Raw genomic sequence first — 12,040 nt, 5'->3', positions numbered from 1 at the left:
CCGGGAAAGCAGGGCGCGGCTTCCGGCCGTCAAATCCCCGGATCAGGAGCGTTCTACGAGTATAGTCCTACGTAGTAAGAGGGGGAGGGCAGGGCCGGCCGGAGATATTTTTTAATGGGAAGCGGGGGTGCTGAAAAGCGCCCCCGCCACCCGCGCCCTGGCCCCGCCCAGCGTGCCCTGGCCCCGCCTCCCACGCTGCGTGGGAGGCGGGGCCAGGGCGATTAGTGAGGGGGGGCGGGGCCACAGTTGGCCCCGCCCCCGCCCAGCGTGGCCATTTTGCCCTTAGTAACAAACTAAGGGCAAAAATGGCTTCTCTGGCTGTGCGCATGCGCACAGCCAGAGAAGCCATTTTTGCCCTTAGTTTGTTACTAAGGGCAAAATGGCCTAGCTGTGCTGTGCGCACGCGCACAGCACAGCTAGGGCATTCGGGCCTGACTTCCTGGTCGCGGCCGGCGACCGCCCGGGCGATCGCCGGCCGCGACCAGGAAGTCAGGCCCGAATGGGCTATCTGCGCTGTGCGCACGGGCACAGCGCAGATAGCCCATTCGGGCCTGACTTCCTGGTCGCGGCCGGCGATCGCCCGGGCGGTCGCCGGCCGCGACCAGGAAGTCAGGCCCGAATGGCCTAGGTGTGCTGTGCGCGTGCGCACAGCACACCTAGGCCATTTTGCCCTTAGTAACAAACTAAGGGCAAAAATGGCTTCTCTGGCTGTGCGCATGCGCACAGCCAGAGAAGCCATTTTTGCCCTTAGTTTGTTACTAAGGGCAAAATGGCCTAGCTGTGCTGTGCGCACGCGCACAGCACACCTAGGCCATTCGGGCCTGACTTCCTGGTCGCGGCCGGCGACCGCCCGGGCGATCGCCGGCCGCGACCAGGAAGTTCCTGGTCGCGGCCGGCGACCGCCCGGGCGATCGCCGGCCGCGACCAGGAAGTCAGGCCCGAATGGCGCCCCTAGCAGCCAGCGCCCGAGGCGGCCGCGTCCGCGGCCGCCTAGTAACAACCGGCCCTGGGGGAGGGTTGCGCAGGCGCAGAGAAAGAGTTGAGCCCTCACGGAGCCACCCTGCCCTCTGGCCTGTTTTCCATTCTCTGTGGGCTTGTTTTGTTCAAAACTCGGCTCGCAGTTTCTTACTGGTAGTGTTTCCCATCGTTAGGCACACACACATATATAAGATGGGCCAAATTTTACACAATGTTTTCAATATTTTATAACTACAGTAGAGTCACTTATCCAAGCTAAATGGGCCGGCAGAAGCTTGGATAAGCGAATATCTTGGATAATAAGGAGGGATTAAGGAAAAGCCTATTAAACATCAAATTAGGTTATGATTTTACAAATTAAGCACTAAAACATCATGTTTTACAACAAATTTGACAGAAAAAGCAGTTCAATACACAGTAATGTTGTGTTGTAATTACTGTATTTACAAATTTAGCACCAAAATATATATTGAAAACATTGACTACAAAAATGGCTTGGATAATCCAGAAACTTGGATAAGCGAGACATGGATAAGTGAGACTCTACTGTACTTGGCGTCAATTTACAATACTGCAGCGTCATGTACAGTGCCTATAGGAAATACATTTACATGGTGTGTGGAAAATCAAACCTCGTAAATGGCCTCCAATATCATAGCATCATATACTGTATACAGGAGCCCCCGATGGCACAGTGGGTTAAACCCTTGTGCTGGCAGGTCTGATGACTTGAAGGTTGGGTTGCTAACCTGAAGGTTTCCAACCCGGGGAGAGTATGGATGAGTTCCCTCTATCAGCTCTAGCTTCATGCAGGGACATAGAAAAGCCTCCCACAAGGATGGTAAAAACATCCAGGCATCCCCTGGGCAACGTCCTTGCAGATGCAAGTAAGTAACTTTATTTTTCTATCCCGCCACCATCTCCCAGCTGGGACTCGGGGCAGCTAACACGGGACAAAGGCCCGAAAACAATAATCAAAGTACAACAATTAAAACATTACAAAGAGTAAAAACACATTAAAAAGACATTATGCAGAACAATACATCAATCCATAAAAGCTCATTTAAAACATAAAATGAGTAACAGTGATGACCGTAACCCCGGCTTTTAAATTAATTTAAAAACGCAGCGGAGAGTTCCGTGGATCACTCACCAAAGGAACGGAACGGGACCGCAGCAGACTATTATTAAGAGATCTTTTTATTTCACTTTCCCCTTCCCTGAACTATGTAACAAAATCCCCCAATAAAAGTAGCATTTATTTTAACAATAACACTCTCTATCTGGTTATTTTGTATCTTTCTCTGACTCCTTCCTTTGCATGCAATTTCCCTCTCTCTCTCGTCCCTTTAACTCCGGCTGAGGTTTCTCCGCCATAGATTAACATGGCGGACGATATAAATTGGCTCATATCTCTATCAAAATTACCCCTAGAACGCTCCTCTTTTAGTCCTAACCCTTTCTAAGGCTCCTGACTCGAAGACAACCAGCGGAACCGGAATCGGTCCAGTTTTCGGCACCTCAACAGCTGACTGTCAAACGGGACCGACTGCTCCTTTCAAGCCAAACTGCTGCCTTATCCCGGACTTTCCTCTCCCCGCGACCCGCGGAATGGTTTTAAGAGATCCCTAGCCCCTTTCTGTGAACTGGGGATGGGGGGATCGCTCTCTCGCTGGGGAAACATAGTTCTCCAAGAACCCTTACCCTCTCTACAGCTGCCAGGGGGTGCCCGGACGGGTGCCCTCCACGTTTCATTCATACTTTCATAATTTTATGAAGGAGAAGAACACCCTTCCCCAGACCTACCCCTGGACTTATGAAATCCTATACTTCCAAAGACTGCAACCCACATGTGCCTCTTCCCCATGCCATCTCTACGAATTCCTCCCATCACAGATGAACTCTTTTTCCTCATGTATCCATGAATTTGCATATTCTATGTACCTGGACACCCTCATGACCCACTGTTGTATGAATTTCTAATCGTTGGGCTAACTTCATGAATTGTGAAATCATGCTGCTTGAACTCCACTTCTATATTGGGTTCCCCAGATGTTGTAAACTTCGTTCTTATCAAATGTTTTCTATTGTTTATGATTCCCCTTTATGCAATGTCACCCACCTTTATGGATTCTCCTTTATTTCCTTGAAATCTATCTATCTGCCTATATGTATTTGTACTCCTTGGGATCCCCGGAAAATATGTATTTTTCCCAGCAGGGTTTATGTTCCAACTTTATTTTAATTCTCATTCTATCCCATATAATTGTCATATCATGAAATCAAATGGGAAATATTATGACCCCAACGTGAACTCTAGCCCTATGACCCAGACCTCCCTTCCCAAAAACAAAAGGATAATCTGCCACCGTTTAATCCAATCTCATTCCGATCGCATGGACAATATAGGGCTTGAGTCACCAAATTCCTAAAGGTGACTCGCCCCCAAGGCAAACATTGTCATATCCCAGGCCAGGACGCCTCAGGAAGGCACCCCTGTGGAGCCCGTCAATGACGGCTCATCACCACCCTTCTTTACTTCCCGTCTGACACCCCAAAGACATATCTAAAATCTGTGAACGTGACAGGACCCCGGACATCCTTGATGGGTGCCATTAATTCCTTTAGAAATCGGCCGGGCCAGGATTAATCTGATATTTCCTGTCCGGTCACTTCATTGTTTTAATAACTCCCGCCTCCTCCTCTCTGATTGGCCCGAGTGGGGACAAAAAAGCGGCTCCCCATTGGGCCAGCAAGGCAAGGCGGGAAACGAAAGCCCGCCTCGTTCAACCTCCCAGCCTATCCGCGATCGGATGGGCGGGGAAGCAGGGCGGGAAATTCAAAGGGCTGTCAGACCGAAACATTGTATAAATATGGCTTTATTTGAAACATATGTTACGCTAGTAGATTGAATGATCGCTATTAGCGTCCTTTTCAGCTGAATTGCTCAATAAAGACTCCTTGGCGGATTTTCCTTCACCCTTGGCGGACCTTCTTCATTTCAGGCTTCAGGTTGTATTGCGGCTTATATTCTCCTTTTGGCTTCGCCAAGGTCCGTTCCCTCAGGACCGGATCGGGTCTCTCTTTAAGGGCCCGATCCCCTAAAACGCGGTCGACAACAACAGTATAATAAAATAGGATGGACCACCAATTTGATGGAGGCGGATAGCATGGGGGGGGGGGCACTTAAACTAAAATGCAATAGTACGGTTATAAAGTGCTTCGGGGCAAGAGCAGTCACCAGTCAATCCCTCTGCAATGCCAGAAATACAGCTTAATGGTGTAATGTTAGAAAATGTTGACCATTTCCATTACCTTAGCAGCCATGTCTCCACAAAAATCAACATTGACACTGAAATACAACACCGTTTGAGCTCTGTGAGTGCAGTATTTTTCCAAATGAAGCAGAGTGTTTGAGGATCGGGATATCCGTAGGGATACCAAGGTGCTTGTTTATAAAGCTATTGTCCTCGCAACCCTGTTATACATCTGTGAAATATGGACTGTCTACAGACGTCACTTCTACTCCTAGAACGATTCCATCAATGTTGCCTTCAAAAAATCCTGCAAATCTCTTGGGAAGACAGGCAGACAAATGTCAACGTGCTGGAAGAAACAAAGACAACCAGCACTGAAGCGATGCTCCTATGCCATCAACTCCGCTGGACTGGCCACATTGTCCAAATTTATTTATTTCCATCATTTCTACCCCGCTCTTCTCACCCGAGGGGACTCAGGGCGAATGCCCAATCACTGTCTCCCAAAGCAGTTACTGTACTTCCAACTCAAGTACGGAAAATGGAATGTTAGTGGACAGGAAAGAGATTTAAAGATGGGCTTAAAACTAATCTTAAAAACTGGCATAGACACCAAGAACCAGTTCTGGCCCTTGAGCACTCTAGCTAGAGGTCAGCTGTGACTAGCAGTGCTATGGTATTCTGAGGCATGGAGGACAAAAAAGAGAAATGCCACAAGGAGGGCGCATCAAGCCAACCCTGTCTGGGACCACCTTCAACCTGGAAACCAATGCCCTCAAAGTGGAAGAACATGTGGGTCAAGAATAGGGCTCTACAGTTACCAACACTTGGAAGGCCATCATACTCCGACCGAGGAATTGCCCAAGTAATATATACAGGAAACCTCTTTGTGACTTTTAGATTATGTTGTTTATGTAAATGTGTTTATACAGTTTTCTAAAATAAAGATTTTAAAAGTAGAGCACTGGTAAAAACAATTCAGGGCCAGCTTAAAAAATATGAAATTGTAAACAAGAAGCAGGAGTAATCAGAATCGTAGAGTTGGAAGAAATCCTAAGGGCCATCCAGTCCAACCGCATTCTGCCAAGCAGGGAAACACAACCAAAGCAGTCCTGGCGGATGGCCATCCAGCCTTTGCTTAAAAGCCTGCAGAGAAGGAGACCCCACAGCACTCCCAGGCTGTGTATGCCACTGCTGAAAAGCTCTTATCTTCTGGAGGTTCTTCCTAAAGTTTAGGTGGAATCTCTTTTCCTGCCATTTGAATCCATTGTTTCTACCAAGACTCCAGAGCAGCCAAAACCAAGCTTGCCCCCCTCCCAATGTGACATCCTTTCAAATATTGAAACGTGGCTGCCATGTCCCCACTCAGTCTCCTTTTCTCCAAACTAAACATACCCAGCTCCCTCAGCTGTTCTCAAACCATTTGGCAACTGACATTTTAAAATAATCACCTGAACTATTAACACTGGACTCTTCTTCAATCAGAGAAAGCTCCAAGTATGACTTTCTATGAGAGTCTCCAGAAAAAAACCCAATGGTGGCTAAATGAGTAAAAGCTCATCTTTCCTGAAGATTGTGTATGGATGTTAGGATGCTACATTTTTCTATTCTATTCGCTTCAGTGTTCTGTATGTGAAATGTTAATTTGTATTGAAAAGACCAAGAACAGCACTGCATGAATATGTAAATGAACAGGAACCATCCTTTACTTTGGTATTACTTGAGCAACTCTCTTTTGGAAGAAAATTGTTGGTTCAGTGTATCCAGGAATATATATTTCCGAAAGAAACTACCGTAAACAATGAATAAATATTAATAGAATGATTGCATCCTATATCCATTCCCTACTTTCAAAGAAATATCAGCTAGCCCTTCCTATTTGTCTCATTCAAAACAAACATTTTGTTGCATGGAATTATGACTGTTTTCAGTTGTTTTATTAAAAAATGATCTGGAGATTTAACAAAGCTCTCATTTTATTAAAGAACATTCAAAAAATGTCACAATAAATAAGATCACCATTAGTGCTCATATATAGTACAGTACAAGGAATGCAATAATACAAAACGATTAAGTAGAAAGATGGCATGAACATGCAATGTACAAACATCTTTTTTGTTACTGGAAACAAATGCCACCCAGCTCAGCACAGACTTTGTTGAAGCTTAATTTCCCCAATGTATTAAAAAATCTTTACCATCCCCTGGTAGGGAATGTTTTGCATCATAATAAAAAAATAGACTTTATAGTAATAGCACCACCAGCAGTGCACAGGGCCCCCGCATGACCCCAGCCAATGTGTCAAATCAAATGGTTCATATATACTGCATGCCAGTGATGCACATTAGCCTCAAGCATCATTTATGTTGTCTCAAGGGCCACTAGGCACAAGGTGATTATTATGTGAGGTCATAAAATCAAAGCCATTGGCTAGTTTCGACGATACAGAAAATCTCGCGTTGCCTTGTCAACCTGGTTTTGGTAAGCCTCTAATTTGTCCTGAATCTTCTGGAATAGCTGCAAGATAATAGGAAAATATTCATTTTTTTATCAATCACTTGAAAATGGAAGAGGCATTGTAAAGTCATATATTCATCTCATTTATATTCCATTTTCAGCCAACTACAGTTTCTGAACTGTCTTTCAACAATAATATAAAATATTAAGATTTATGAGGGTGTGAATCGGATTTTCTGGAGAAAAACTTTTATTTCCCTGCACTGTTCCTGTTTAGAGGCACAGAAAGTACATGAGATTTCATAATTTGTAACCAAAACATTGTGGAGACAACGTAATATTATGCTGAACACACAGGTTTTATCTATATGCAAAGAATCTCCACATGAATTTTAATCTCAGTTATGTAAGGGTCATGTTCAGATGATCTTGCGTTACCATGCCAAAATAAATTTGTACAAATTAAACTAGGAAGCTTTTAAGTAATTACCATGTCTCATTTCATTTTGATCAGGAAGCAATGATTATCGTCTTCAAAACAAGGCCAGAAAATTTAAATAACTTCAAATCATTGTTTGATATTGTGGCTTGTTCCAAAGCTGCTAATCACAGTGTTCTCTGTTCAAATGAACTGAAGTCATTCACAGGCTTTCTAGTTAATTGTGGCTTATCTAAATGGAGTAAAAAGTGTACCATCCACCAGGAAAGGAATGTGCAAAACATGATAAATTTCAGACTGCCCCTTCCCCAGGGTACAGCCAATTTTACATGCAGCTACCTTTAAAAGAGCAACCTTTAAACTAGAAACTTCAGTTGGTGAAAGAAGGTTTTATATATTAATGCAGAATTTTCCACATATTTCATGTTGGCAACACACTTTTTAGACATGCATCATTTTGCAACACAGTAATTCAGTTTTACTGCAAACCAGAGATTAAACCAACCCCTTATAAGAGATATGGACACACAGGTAAACTGTAATAACAAAATGTATGGGGACACAATATATCTCATGAAAACTTTTATTTAAAAAAATATGATTTGTAAGGTAACATACATTTTAGAGATTTTTGTAATTTCTCACTATGTTCATGTGACACATCAATGTGTCGCAGCACATAGCTTGGAAAGCTCTGTATTAGTGAGTTCTATAGAGCTGATTAATTAAAATATAACTTGATTTAAACAAATCCATTTTGCATTCAAGAGACAAATTATGTTTTTCATTACATATACCTACCACCATGTTATGGTGATTGGCTGCATTTTCTCCTAGAGTTTGAAGAAGCTGGTCAATTGCAGAATATGGGAGCCAGACGATTGGTGTTGTAGCTGACAATGGGAACTAAAACAAACAACAGAACAATGTTTATTACTGAACTCTAATAGAATGGGGTGAATAAACTTCTCAAGTGTGGCTTGAATAAAATTTGGTACACAGATAGAAATATTTGCCAACCGACAAAGGCTAAGCTAAGCCAAAAATTTAAAGGAGCTGAATTTTGAAATTTTGCATTTGATATATTTAAGGGAATGTATGATGCATCCTTCCACTGGGCTCCACTTTGCTTGAGGTAGCTTACAATTTACTCAAATTTAGTACTCAATCGATTGTAATGAGCATCTCATTTTTGAGGTGCACATTACCAAAAAATGGATTTTTAACCATTTTGTGCCCCTTCCCAGCTGGGTGCAAGCAGAGATAATGCCCTTCCGCTTGCACCCTTGGCTGTGAGGGGAGGGGGTGCTGCTCCTCCTTGCCTATCAGCTGATAATGATGATAACCAATACCAGTTTCATTTTCTATTTCTTGATATTGTTATACTCGGTTTGCCTTAAAATTTACCATGTCTTTGGTTAAAACCCATGTCACCAACTGCACAGAAACCCAATTCTTACTGCACCTTTTATTTTCCTTTTGCTTTAAATATGTCAAGATACACATTAACACAATGCCTGCCAGGTACAAATGTCTGTCCCTATCCTAAGAGCCAATGTGGAAGTGTGGGAAAAGTGGCAAGCACTCCATCTCATCTGTTATGAGTCTAATTCCATTGGGGAGGTGCATAAATAAAGAGTAACAGAGCTGCAGTAAGCTTAACACTTAATAGGATCTGAGTTTCTAGTCCAGCCTTGGTTTCTTCCCTACACTGTTTTAATTCTCTATCTTAAATGTGGTGTGTCAGTATGTCTATGTTAAATTGTGTAGAAGAATTCTTACCTGTGCTTTCATTCTAATATGCAATGGGGAAGAATTCTTTTGAGGGGGGGGCGGGTCTTTTTCCCAGCGTGAAAGAGGGGGGGGGGAACCTGGGAAGAGTGACAGGGATCTTCTCCTTTCCAGCTGAAAAGAGGAGGGAAGTCTGGAAAGGGCGGCAAGAAACTTCTCCTTCTCTTTCCAAGCAGGGAAGAGGAGAAAAACCTGGGAAGGGCAACAGGGAACTTCTCTTTCTTCCCAGCTGGAAAGAGGAGGTGAATGAGGCTGGCAGAGGGAGGGGGTGAATGAGGCCAGCTGGGAAGCCACCTCTCCCCCATCAGGCTGAGGCTTCTGAGTTCGCTAGTCTCAGCCTGATGGAGGGGCACAAGCAAGGTTTTGGTGTGCGACTGTAATGTGTCATCAAATGTAATGTATACCTTCATTTTGGCTACACAATTTATCCAAAAAGGATGTGCATTACATTCAAGTAAATACAATAATACAGTACAACACAACTATTTAAAAAGGGAAACATCAATTTGAGAAAAACTGATACTGGAATTCTCTCTCCATGGTGCAGGAGTCTACTTGTGACACACCACCAAGGCAGGCTTCACATGACTGCTATTCTTTATAGTACACCGAGATTCCCGACTCCTACACAAAAGTATCAACCTACCTGCATTTCTAATTAGACCTAGATTTGCTTTTGTTTTTAATCTGCTGCATATATATCTCAATAAGCTGAACTTGAGAAACATTCACTGTACCTCAATACCAAAGTAATCATGTCCTTTCCCTAGTATGGCATCCACATACTCCAAAACCAATTCTGCAGCTTCTTCCAAAAGGTCATAGTTCAAATATAAGCGAAGAAGCTCAGCAGGATCGACTTTCTGTAGAGACAGAAACAAAACTCATCAGACACTAGCTAATATTGCTGGGTTTAGGCCACAGCTTCTTCTTGCATGCAATAATCGGGTTTTCATAGCCTGAGCACAAGATGAACTCAACACAGAGATATGTACATTCTTACAGAAATTAATATTACATTATTATATTTTAATGATTTTTCCAAGAAATACAATAAAAGTGAGGGAATATTGTGGATTATAGTAAAGTAGCAGTTAGAGCTCTTGGCTTTCACTGAGCCACAAATTCCGTACAGGATGTTGCTATGGCAGTAAGTGGAATACAGAATTATAACAATGTCGTGTGATAAGGACCTAATTTCTTCTATGGCTATCTTGTTTCTTGTATTTAGGCTATGTTTGGCTCACTTCTCTCCCTCTTGACCCCCATGTAGTATCTAATTTCCACTGTGTTAAAGTTCTGCAACTGATGGTATAGTAGTTTGAGCACTGGACTATGACTCTAGAGATCAGTGTTCAAATTCTCACTCAAGTATGGAAACCCACTTGATGGCCTTGGGAGAGTCATACTCTCAGTCTCAGAGAAAGGCAAAGACAAACCCCTTCTGAAGAAATGTTGCCAAGAAATAACTTAAAGGTGCAGTAACAACAAACAAACATTTATTGGAGCTGATATAGTCATAGTGGATGATCTATGCTGGAAGCTGAATGAGGGGATATGGGGAGCTTCACGATCTTAGTGGCATATGAAAGCATAAACCATGGTATCCTTCTGCCCTGTTTGGGATTGGGAGGAACTTCTCTGTGGTGGCTTCTAGCTTGCTTTGTTGGGAATTCCCAGAAAACAGGATTGGGGGATTACTTGTCCATTCTGAGTCACAGAGAACGTTGCTCTCCAATGTTATTTAACATATACTTAAGGCTATATAGGATTTCTGGGTTGGGTGTCCCCTATCAGTAAGTTGATGTCACAAAGCTTTCTTTCTTTTCAACTGTTCTCACAGAAGCTGTAAAGATTCTGAACTGCTGTTTGGACACTCACTGGTGGACTAATAAACCAAGGCTTAGTCCAGAGAAGTATTCCCTCTATGAGACCAAAGCTGTACTCCTTCAAAAGGACAAGATCAGCAACCAAAAAATTCTCCTTTCTAGAGAAAACTTAACATCACTCTGCAATGCATTCAGTGGTTTCAAGGTGTGATTACAGCTGAGTGGCTCAGGGAGGGCAAGACATTTTTATTTTATCAAGAATCTTATGTTTGTTAGTCCTGCTAATTTGCTATGCATTTTTAAACCTAGATTTTAAAAATAACTTTTACGTTCATTGTTTGAAGTTTTTTTAAAACAGCTTTTTGGAGAACAAAAGTATGTGTAGGGAGACTTTAAATACTTTCTCTACTTCCATTTGTTTTCCTAACCTGATGTGTTGAAATGGTCCATTTATAATATTAGGGAAATGAAATTTACCTACAGGAGGACAACCTTCAGTTTTTAATCAATAATCCTTACTATCAACAACAACTTGGAAGTCAAGCTATAGAGAAAAAACACACTGAAATACATTCAACCTGAAATTTAAGCAAATACGTGTGAAGTAATAAGACACCTTCGTCATGCATTCCCCCTCAAACTTAACTTAATTTTATAAAAAAAAAAAATTATTTACTTTGTAGCTGTTGATAAGCCAGTTAGGCAGTGGAACTCCGTGAGACAGCAACTTGCTGATTACACAGCGATGATATGGGCTGTTTGGGCACTCATATTTATCCAGATAAGAGGATAAGAGGCGCCATGCTTCATCTGGTGCACTGCAATACAGTTAGAATACCTTTTTATTACTTGCAAGCTACATTTACACAGATAAAAATATGCTTGTTTCTGGATGCCAGCAAAAATCTTCCTGACCCAGTCTATGCATGATTTACAGTGGGGTTTCTACATGCTTCCATTCTGTTTTGCATGTTTTGCTTGGGATCTCTTAAGGAGCTAGCTGCTATTATGTGATAGACATCAAGAAAGTCCCATTTTCAGATTTTTGTAGTGCCCTGATTGTATGTTCCAAATCCCTGCTCTTTATTTTTAAAGTTTCCCAGCAATTTTAATAACTTGTAAGACTCAATTATCCTTACAATTATTTTATATCCTAACAAGGAAAAAGAGCTAACTCATTAGCAACATGCGTAACCTAGGACTGAATATGCCTTTTTAGAAGTCCTTCACAGGATAAGCAAATGCAATATGACAGAGGAAGAGCAAATTACCACATATATTCCAGGCAT

General features: G+C 42.5%; 1 protein-coding gene across 1 annotated transcript in view; it reads right to left on the bottom strand.

Moving 5' to 3' along the window:
* Positions 1-6,193: 6,193 nt before the first annotated feature.
* nup160 (nucleoporin 160) overlaps positions 6,194-12,040 on the bottom strand; it is a 42,952-nt gene continuing 37,105 nt past the window's right edge. Inside the window, exons 33-36 of the mRNA XM_062967218.1 lie at positions 11,428-11,569; positions 9,660-9,785; positions 7,933-8,037; positions 6,194-6,752 (exon numbers count right to left, since the gene is read on the bottom strand). Coding sequence (XP_062823288.1) covers positions 6,666-6,752; positions 7,933-8,037; positions 9,660-9,785; positions 11,428-11,569 — 460 coding nt within the window. The 3' untranslated portion in view covers positions 6,194-6,665. The remainder of the gene's footprint in view (positions 6,753-7,932; positions 8,038-9,659; positions 9,786-11,427; positions 11,570-12,040) is intronic.

Source organism: Anolis carolinensis, chromosome 1 (assembly GCF_035594765.1).
Source record: "Anolis carolinensis isolate JA03-04 chromosome 1, rAnoCar3.1.pri, whole genome shotgun sequence".
NCBI lineage: Eukaryota > Metazoa > Chordata > Lepidosauria > Squamata > Dactyloidae > Anolis > Anolis carolinensis.
This window is presented reverse-complemented; position numbering and strand designations above follow the sequence as displayed.